The sequence below is a fragment of the Helianthus annuus genome, chromosome 6 (assembly GCF_002127325.2).
Source record: "Helianthus annuus cultivar XRQ/B chromosome 6, HanXRQr2.0-SUNRISE, whole genome shotgun sequence".
Taxonomy (NCBI): Eukaryota; Viridiplantae; Streptophyta; class Magnoliopsida; order Asterales; family Asteraceae; genus Helianthus; species Helianthus annuus.
In genome coordinates this window covers 131,705,525-131,716,599 of record NC_035438.2, presented here as the reverse complement: position 1 = coordinate 131,716,599, position 11,075 = coordinate 131,705,525, and the positions used below count along the sequence as shown (strand labels likewise).

At 37.8% G+C, this 11,075-nt stretch overlaps 1 protein-coding gene across 1 annotated transcript; it reads left to right on the top strand.

The window, feature by feature from the left end:
* Positions 1–107: 107 nt before the first annotated feature.
* On the top strand, positions 108–1,706 carry LOC118479470. Its single transcript, XM_035974011.1, has 2 exons — positions 108–917; positions 994–1,706. Exons 1-2 carry the CDS (start codon positions 632–634, stop codon positions 1,218–1,220), a joined length of 513 nt encoding a protein of 170 aa, XP_035829904.1. The 5' UTR covers positions 108–631; the 3' UTR covers positions 1,221–1,706.
* The last annotated feature ends 9,369 nt before the right edge of the window (positions 1,707–11,075 follow it).

Below are 11,075 nucleotides of genomic sequence, written 5' to 3'. Positions count from 1 at the left end.
GTCCAAGCTATGATGGTGATTATCCTGCAAAACACTAAACACCACGTTAAGCTCGTTACGAGGAGGGGAATAGGGGGGGGGGGATTCTCCTCGTAACCACTCCCCGGTGTGAGAATAAGTATCTGTTTTGAGGATTAAGTATGTAATTAAGAGAGTGAGAGAGCAAGGAATAAGAGAGTGAGAGAGCAAGGAAGTGGATCCTTAAACCTATGAAGGTTCCTATTTATAGCCGGAGTGGTGTGGAAGGAGATGAGCTGATGGGCCTTGGGCTTAAAGTCAACTACAAGGAATATTCGCTTTGTCCCCTCTGCTATGACCGTTGGTGCTTCTAAGCGAGGGGAGAGCTGGCGCACGTCGATTGGATCTACGTGGCCTGACCGTTGTCCTTGTCGTCTGTTCAGTCATCAGCGGCTAAGTGGAGATCGTGGTGTAGTTGTCATCGCACGCTGATCGGTGCCACGTAAGCGTCCTTGTGTACCTTCTTGTCTCATGTACGATTGTCAATCGTGGAGCATGATCGGATACAACATGTTGGACGCTCATTGGTCCATTGTTTTGCCACTTGTACCTTTGGTACTTGTCCTTAGATTATCTACGCTTATGTCCTCCGCGTGGCTACTAGGAATGTCCCATGCAGCCGGTGCAAGGTCCAGGAAGTGAAGGTTTTCATCCAGGCGTGCGGAGCTCTGGGAGCGCGGGCTCTAAGGGCCCTGGATCCGGCGCAGCCCCGACGTCTGTTCATGTTGAAAAGACCGAAAAAGATCCGGATCCTAAGAAGTTAATCCTGAAAAATGCTTCCAAGAGGTCTCGTGAAGAGACGAAATCTGAGGCTTATCCTGCTGCTAAGAAGGTTGCTGGCAGCAAGCTTATTGGAAAGAAAGGGAGCCTAAGGACTCATTATTCTGAAGTCTTACCGGGTAAGTGTTTTCATGTGTGCACTTCCTTCTCTTTTTGCCTTAGTTGTTTGTTGACACATTTTTTTCTCGATTGCAGGGGTGATTACTAAGAGGCCAGTTGCGCGACCTAAAACAACTGTCTCCCCTCCCAAGACTGCTGCCGGTGAGAAAGACGTTGAAGCTTCTAAGGCTGGGAAGCAGCCAATTGATACAACTTCGGAGGTCGTGGAGATTCCAGAGGTTGTGAAGACTGCTGGGTTTGAGCAGCCTATCTTCGAGCGTATGGATACAGAAGCGCGGGTTGAGAATCCGATCGTGCAGTAGACTCCCTCCATCCAGATAGAAAATATTGCATCAACTGCTGGGGGTCTGGTGGTGATACTCATGAAGATGAGCACGTTGGGACCTAGAATGTTGAGGGGAAGGGCGCGAGCGGCAGAAAGGATAGCCCGCTCAAGAATCGTATACGGGAACCTTCGCCGATCTGGCCTGAAGATACATTGGGCGACATCTATTACAAGTCATATGATGAGGTCGCACCAATGAGATCCATGCCCCGGTTTGGAAGGTAAGGCAAGGTGATACCTTTGCCAATTTTGCTGCATGTAGGGGTTCATGGGGGCTTTCCCCCACGTGAAGTGCATCATCAACGAGACCGTGGGCATGATTCTCTGTATAGAGCGCATATTTTTGCCCAGGCCAATTCCACTTCTACAAGTAATAAAATTACACGTGAATGGCGCACAATGTATCTTGAACGCTCTAGCTGGGAGAAGCATCGGGAGCGATTGTGTGACAACCCTCATAAATCCAGGTATCCGTACAATTAATTAAATTGTGATTAGTGCTTAATGACTGTGCTGAATAACAATTAACTGCTTTCTTATTACTACATCATACATACATGTGCATCACATATTACATACTGTCACATCATTTCACATACAGACTTTAGTGACATAAATGATGCACAAAGCACGGTTAGCACAGTTAGCGGATAACTTAGAAATATGCTGACAATGTCAGTACATAGACAGACAGTGTTTTGGGGCCCAGTATGAGCCAGGGACAAGGTACTACACTAGTATGGAGTGTAGGGAGGTAAGGACCATAAAACTGCGTCACTGGGTGATAGTGTAAGTGCCGGAAAGTGCCTAAAACCCACTAAAAGTGCAGAATTCTGCATATTTCAGCAAAATTCAGCTTTTTAACAAGCTAGAAGTGTGCAAAAATCTGGCAAAATGGTCCTATATGCTTTTCTAAGTGTCGGGAATTAAAAGTGTCACAAAAGGGTACTTAATGAACACTAAACGGAATAGTTTGACACTTTAACGAACCGGTATCTAACCGAACCACCGGACATTACCCGGAACACCAAAATATTGCTAGAAGCATTGTTTAATTATTTCTTGGCTAGTTATGGTTCCCGAACACCCTAACACACTATATAATGCATCATACACCCAAACACTAAACATTATACTTAGACATCCTAACTAATTACTTAACTAAACATCAAAGTTACATCTTACCCCCCCCCCTTCTTGTCTACGGTCACAAGGGAGTGACCCCACCTCCCAAAATCTTGCAAGATTACTTAAATCTTCATTAGATTTTTCTTGGATTTGATCAAGATCATATATGTACTAATTGAGACACTAAACCCATTGGACAATAGAGTTAGTGACTATAAGTAAACTAGAACTCATCACACTTATCACCACCACAACTCTCTCCTCCCTCCCTTCTACCTCTCGGCCGACCCCCACCTCCACACCACCATCATCATCATTCAAGCTTCATTCAATCTACATACTCACAAAGGTGTTCAAGGGTGATTTATGAAGCTTGGTGCTTGTGGAACTTGAAGGACCTCTTTTGATTGCTTTTATCCATCACGTTTGCCATCATCAATCTTTTGTGTTCTTCCCTAGCCTTGTGCTAGTTGTAAGACTCTCATAATCCTTGTTTTATTCATATGTTGATGATTAATAGATAATGAATATTGTTAATCATGATGAACACCAAAGAACCTAAATCTCTAACATAAGCTTTATAAATGATGAAATCTTGATGGAATAATGTTGTTTAGTGTATGTATAATACTTGCTTGTTGTTTTCTTAAGAATGTGATGTTGATCATCACATGGAGCTTGCTAGGTTGTGATTAAACACATGATCTAGCAAGTGAGAGGATGATTATGTGACAACATAAGATAATCATCTTCTTGTGTAAACATGAACTTGATGAATAAAATGATTTCTTGAAAAATAATAAACAAAGTGAGTGGGTAAACTTATGGATCCAAGATTTATGAATGATTTTCCAAAAGAACCAAGTTCAAAAATATAATTTTTAGTAGAACTTGATTCTTACTTAAACCTACACTATTTTTAGTGGAAAGACAAGTGTATAAACACTTATGAAACAAGAAGATCTAATAAATAAACATTTTTGTAAAATATGATTACAAGTTGTAAGCACCTAGTTTCTTTAAGAATGAGATTTTTAAAGGAATAAACACACTTTAAAGGGTAGCTAAACCCACTAAACACTTTACCAAGTTACTACAAGTTTTTGTGAAAAGATCAAGTTCATATTGTTATGTAAAATGTATAGTTTTGCTCTTGGTAAGTATAAGTTGTTTAGGGTTGATTGTTGATTATTGTGTGTTGATTTTGAAAAGAAAATGATATGCTTATATAGCATGGACACCTCCATTTTTAGAGGAAACTGTAGCGAAATTTTCTAAAAATACAAACACTTAGAAAATATTTTCTAAACAAGTATTTACAAGTAAGTTTTAAACTATGTTTTTCAATATAAACTTTGCCATAAATTTTGTTACAAAAATACAAATATTGGAGGTTGATTTTTATAAATAAAAAAATGGGTAAATATATATTTAGAATATATATTTTAAATTAAAGACACATGTGTGAATATTTGTATACTTTGTGGAATAGTTATATTATTTTAGAGTAAAATAATATAACTTAACATAATACCAAGAACTTACAAATCCAAAATAATACCAAAGATTACAAGGAATAAATATATAAGTTACACACTTAATATTGCGAAACCGGATGAAGGAACGTAAGTTATGAAATATTCCGGAAAATACTCTTACAAATATATTTTTGGCAAATATTATTTTGGAAACGAAAGAAGTGAAAATATGATTTTGTACATATTACCAAGTTATGTCATATTTTCAACAAGAAGAAAATATATTATTTTTGGGAGATAAAAATATATTTTCCTAGAATATTTAGAAAATATATGATTTTTGAGAAAAATATATATTTTCTTGAAATACATTATTTTTGGACAAAATGAGTTTAAATATATTTTCTAAGTTAGACTAAAAAATATATTATACAAGTATATGAAGATACATGTATGAGATACCCCATCCTTGGGAAGGAAATACAAAGATAAATACTTGAAAAGTATTATTACAAAATATTGTTTAACAAATTATTCCAAAACTAAATACAATTTAAAGTTAAAATAAGTATTATTTTAACAAGTAATTATAACTTGGAATAATATTGGAAACATAATAAACGTAACTCCAAAACATAAATACCAAGCAAAGGCATGACCCGCCCGCCTAATAGACACTAGTACATTGTAGGTAGTCGTGTTTGCTGACGAGATCGGAGTTACTAGTTCTGAAGACGCAATACTGTGAGTTCATGTCCCCCTTTTCTTTTAACTGTTTTCAGTTTTATACTTCGGGGGTGAAATACATGTTACAACTATTACAAACGTTTTATTCATGGTATGAATAACTTACGGAGGGTTTAGTGCTTGATCATGTGAAAGGTGGGTATAACACTTAAGGCCATTAATCCTCGTCGTAGAACCGAGGGACATGAGTGATAGATCTATTTGGGTGTAGCGAGCCCACGCCCATGTGGACCAGGGTGGCCCATAGGGTGACTATGTCTTCCAGCCGGAGGCCCGGTACAAATTTGCTAGGTTTGAGTCTTCCTGCACCATTTCACACATACCATTGGCTTTGCAACCCATTGGTGATCTGTTTTTCCTTATTGCTACATACCAGGGACTTACATACATGCAGACATACTTTAAAAGACTTACTCATACACATACACATAAACTCGCTCAACTTTTGTTGATGTTTTTCAAATTACATGTATTTCAAGGAACTAAATGGATCTGGCAGGTGTGTGCATGTTGTCAAGCTGCGTCATGAATAAAGGATGTCATCCATGGTCGTAGAGTTTAGGAGATGTATCCTATTCTTGGACGGGATACATGTTTCTAAAATTGGTTTTAGTTAACGTCTTTTGTTGAGTCTTTGTGAACTTATTTAAACAAGTCATGGTTGTAACTTAAGATTGGGCGTCTACGTTTCAAACAATTTATGTTATGTTGTTTTTAAACTTAATGAATGGGTGAACATCTTATGGTTTTATCATATAGCGTTGTTATGATTGAATGCTATGGTATTAAGTAAGTCACACCAATAACCATGCTTCCGCAAAAGTCAAGGTGTGACAGCTTGGTATCAGAGCTTCGATCGTAGCGAACTAGGATTCTTTCTCGAGTCTAGACTACGATCATTATGGCTCTCACGAAAACATTTTTACATTGCATACACAAAATGTCCAGATCCAGGGAACAAACATTTTTACAAACAAAAGGCACAAAACACATTTCCAGGTTATGTTTATAATTCAGTCTTAGAGGCTGGGGGAGTTCAGTCTTAGAGACTGGGGAGGTTTAGTCTTAGAGACTGGGGAAATTAAGTCTTAGAGACTGGAGAAGTTTAGTCTGAGAGACTGGGTAGTTCAGTTCGGGAAACTGGGGAGTTTAGTCTAAGAGACTAGGGAGTTCATTCTGAGAGGCTGGGTGGGATAGTCTGGGGAGACTAGGATGAATACATGCTTACATTGTTATTACTTACATGCTTATTTGATGATTGCTAATATATGTGCATATGTGTGATTGTTTTGTCACAGACACCATGTCCTCTTCTGATAGTGGAGTATCAGATACCATAGACCCTATGGCCATAGTCTCGGATGATGAGATAGCCACAGACCCTGAGGTTTTTACATCTGACACCACGAGTAGCGACGATGATCCTATTCCTGGACGGGATACATGTTTCTAAACTTGGTTTTAGTTAATGTCTTTTGTTGAGTCTTTGTGAACTCATTTAAACAAGTCATGGTTGTAACTTAAGATTGGGCGTCTACGTTTCAAACAATTTATGTTATGTTGTTTTTAAACTTAATGAATGGGTGAACATCTTATGGTTTTATCATACAGCGGTGTTATGATTGAATGCTATGGTATTAAGTAAGTCACACCAATAACCACGCTTCCGCAAAAGTTAGGGTTGAGACTGCGGAAGAGGCGCCAAGGTTAGCCAAGCGGCCTTAAACATGGCTCAGGAAAACTATGTCGAGGTCCAATCATTAGTGGAGCCTCTTATCACAGATCTGGAGTGGATGCAACATTACGGCGTTGCGCACTTAAGTGGATTCCTTCTTTTGTTTTTCCTTATCTGCATTTTTAAACACTTGACTTACATTGTTCTTCTCTTTGCGCAGATTGCTACCTCTATCTTGAATGCCACCTAGCTTGATCGGGCTGTGGCTGCGCTCACCATGGCTATGTGAGCGGCTGGCCACGGTGCTGGATATGTGGAATGCGCAACCCATTTTTAAGAGGCAGTCCACCAGCAGTTTGGCACTCGTCACTGATCTGTTAGTGATGGGGCTGAGGAGAGGTTGATCAAGGCTGAAGAGAACTATGTAAACCTTTCCTTGCCTATAATGGACTTAGTCACCAAGGCTCTGAAACATGAAGATTACGTTGCACGCCTAAGGTCCCTTAGAACATTTTATTTCCTATGATAAATTTACTAACGCTCATAAAGCATTCTTAATGACCATCACCTCAAATGATGAGCCAAAACACTATAAACAGGCTGTAAAAAATCCTAGGTGGAGAGTGGCAATGAAAATGAAATCAAGGTTCTTCAAGTAAACGGAACATTGTCGCTTGAAGAATTACCTAAAGGGAAACATTGTCACACCCCCAAAATACCACCTAGGGAATGTCCCTTTTAGGCGTGTGATGTACCAACAATGAGCCACTAATTACATTGAACCCACACAAGTTAATAAATCAAACTCCTCAATTAATAAAATACCATCATCAAATTTAAATGGAAACCAATATGTTCAGCGGAAGCAAATAGTAAACCAATGTTAAACAGTTTCAAAACCAATGTTTAGTATCAATGAATCAATCACATGAATCCCTCGAGTCGACCCATGACCACTTCAGCTTCTCCAGACAGCAAGTTCCCAAATCCAAGATATCCAACGTCCTGCGAGCCTGCAACAAGTGTATCGGACAACGCTGGTGAGTTCATAGTTTTAGGAAAACATGAGTTACCAAGTGTTTAGTTAATCCATTGAATTTAAACCCGAAAGTAATGTTGATAATATCCCGAATACAAGACCGCTTCTGATTTACATTGCCCTTTCTCCAATACTCCTATCAAAGCATTGGTCATGACTAGGTCATTAGTTCAACACCCGTCCTCCCAGGTACGGGGTGAGGTTGCCAAACCTAAGTAGCGCTACCAACTAATACCATGTTACCTCTAGGTAACCAAACAATACGGAGGGACTTTAATAGTGATAGGAAGAGTATATTATCCAACATTCCCATTTTTACCCAAAAGACTTATCCCTCCCCGGGATACCCACTGACTGTCCCAACCACCGGGACGCATGCTCAAGAGATGAACTCACCTTAGTTTGCTCGGTATGTTATCGTACTTTCAATGTTAATTAATGGTTAAGTCCGTTACTCGCAACCTAAGGTAAAATGTCATATCAGTGAGTATACGATTGGGGTTGTGCAATACCCTAAGTGTCCAAACAAGCCCGATGTCTAATGCAATGATTTTAGGCATACAATAACCCAACACATAGTGAATTACTCATATTTTCCGTTTCGAGATATTAGTCCCACATCCAATTCACATTACATAACAATAATCAGTCAAGTTATTATCACTTTAACATATACTGACCAAAAAGAAAGACCACCAAACATATCTAATTAATTAAATTCTAGTACTTCACAAAGTTTAGGCAAATGGATTCACTTTAATATCATTATCTTTGTAACATAAGAAAGTAATAATTTGGAGGTACCTGTTTGTACAGAATATAAATATATCATGACACACTATACTTTCCTAATTAAATAGGAACATGAGCGGCCAAACTAAGTCACCAGCAAAGCAAACATGATCACCTTTTTTTAATAAAATCGGCCCACCGTCAAACAAGACTTCCGGCCCATCATAGGCCTAGAAATCCATGTTCATAATATTGTTTGGTAACCGACCCACTCTATATTCAAATGTGAATGTCATATTTAGTTCACATTATGTCTGTACTCTTTAAAAACAATCAGGTATACATAAATTCAGATGATGTCAGTCAAGAAATCGGCCCATGTGCACACCTTTCAGTCATTTAATGAATTCCACTGAAGTTATTTTGTTAATAAAATTAAATTGTTTCTTTTCAATAATCAAGAAATTGGCCCATGTGAATGAAGGAATACAAGTTCTGCCCATATATAATCACATATTCGAATCCCTTTATAATCAGCAAACATGTGCCGACCACTTCAACTAGACAAGTCCTGACACTATGATTAATTCATATTATATCATGTGCAGACCATTTAAAGCATTAACTCACACCATGACAACGAGAACCATGCAATCAATCATAACAACATGTTCACAATTTCAATCATAACACCAGATTATATATATATATATATATAGGGGAAGGTTCATTTGAGAAGAAATTTAATGTGAGAAGAAAAAGAAGAAAGGACATATTAGTAAAATACTATTTCATTTATAACTCATATCATTAATTTTTCTCTCTTTAATTAATTAGTCAACTAATCATTAATTATCCTACATATAATCTACAAAACCTACACATATCAAAATTTTCCTACATATACCCTACACATTATAGAATTTTATCCTACACAGTCGAAATTTATCCTCCATACCTCGAAATATATCCTACACAACTCGTAATTTATCCTACACAACTAGTAATTTATTCTACACTTTAAATTAAATTGTTTTTTTTGTTTGGAAAAAGTATATATTTTGAAAAGAAGTTACAAATTTAATTTAGTTAGTTATTAAAGGGGAATCATACAAATTAATGATTTATGTAAGTTTACCAATATACCCTTATATTAAAATTAAATGCAAATATTAAATGAAGTAAAATGAATCATTCTTATTGGTTTAAACTTCTTCTTTTTTCTTCTTACAAAAAAATTCTTCTCATTTAAACCCTTCACTATATATATATATATATATATATATATATATATATATATATATATATATATATATCATTTGTTTCTCACAAGACATCATGCAACATCTACTTTCAAATCACCATTCGTAGATTATTACCAATTGTTTCAAAACAGATTTCACTATCATATGTTACCCTACCATTCATTAACGTGCTAATTGGCCACAAGTAACATCATAATATCGACATCCAATTTCACATAGCATACTCATCATTAAAATACATCGTTTGCACTTTACATTAGAAACCATACAGCTGTAATATGCATCTTTCGGATTATCAACTATCATCACCAACAAAATTCCCTATTATAGAAACAGGTCATCATCATATATTAATTATGTTCGACTGGATTTAATACGGTTTACAAGCAAACCCTAAGATCATGCTTGGAGTCTAAACATACAACACATATTCACAAATCATACGCAAACAGTATAACTACTTTTATAACTACATGATGAGAGGAACATACCAATCAAAAGATTATAGCTAAGGCAGAAGGTTACGAGGGAGAAGGGGACTATCCACTGCCATTGCAAACTCAAGGAATGTAGGGTTTGTTATTTTTGATTTAGAGATTCACAAGGAGTTACGTATAATTGCATATATCATGTTAACTATTAAAATAAATGGACTTATATTCAGTTGGGCCGAATCATTATGAGGTCACACTTTCATTTGGGCCGAATAGAACCTAAACACACGAAAAGCAAGTTGGGCTCGAGTAGATTGATCCGAAGTGTGGGTTGTTTAGAACGTGAATAAGTAGCCCACTACATGTGTGGTCCAAGATTAACGGGGTCGTCCTGCGATACTTAATCGAGTCATTCTGCGTTAGATTAACGGAGTTATCACAGAACAGAACATTAGAGAGAGATAACGAGAAGTAAATATCATAAGATAGAACGTTACTGACCTTGAGAGTTCGGGTTGTCACATCATCCCCAACTTAAAAGAAATTTCGTCCCGAAATTTGACAAGTAAGCACAAAAGAGTGAAGTGATAAATCAAGATTACTGTAGATTTTCCCCAGGTGCCACATCATCCCCAACTTGAAATGGAATTTCGTCCCCGAAATTCACCAGTTGCATCAGAATTGATTCAGCAGATTCGTACGATTGCGGATACTTAGTCTCGAGTTCCCACGAACTCTCATAATTGGAATTTAACAGTGCTCGCAAACCTTAACCTCTTGGGGCATGATTTCAATAGGCACCTTGACAACTGCAACTTGACGTTAGACTCAGACTCTAAGAAGGTATCACAAGCGTTTCGTCGGACAAACACTGCCTTAGCATCGTGACATAAATGACATCATGAATGTTACCCAATTCATCGGGTAACTCGAGTTTTAGGCGACGTGACCGATTATTTCTAGAATTCCGAATAACCCATCGTAACGTAAATTAAGCTTGTCCCGCTTCCCAAGCGTACCACACCCTCCTAGGGTGGGACTTTCAACACAATACGATCTCCGACAGCGATCTTCCAGCGTTTCCCAAGTTTATGAGCTTTCCTGACGGTCACGCGTTGCCGCCCATCGACTCCTGATCCAAACAACCTTCCCAAGAGTTTCGACTATAAGTCCTGGACCCGTGTTTAGGTGGTCATCCACCTCAATCACGAAGAGATTGGCATTATCATCCAATCAATGCCCCAAACAGAGTGTCTGAATACTAGAAAGGTAACAGCTACGGTAGAACTCAGCCAAAAGTATACGTCCTTCCAATTTACACCAAGTTAATCTCA

What these genes read in the sequence shown, in the direction of transcription:
- LOC118479470 (XM_035974011.1), top strand. Translation starts at nt 632, where the DNA reads ATGCAGCCGGTGCAAGGTCCAGGAAGTGAAGGTTTTCATCCAGGCGTG. An exon ending in TTATTCTGAAGTCTTACCGG is followed by an intron (nt 918 to 993) that starts GTAAGTGTTTTC and finishes TCTCGATTGCAG; the next exon opens with GGGTGATTACTAAGAGGCCA.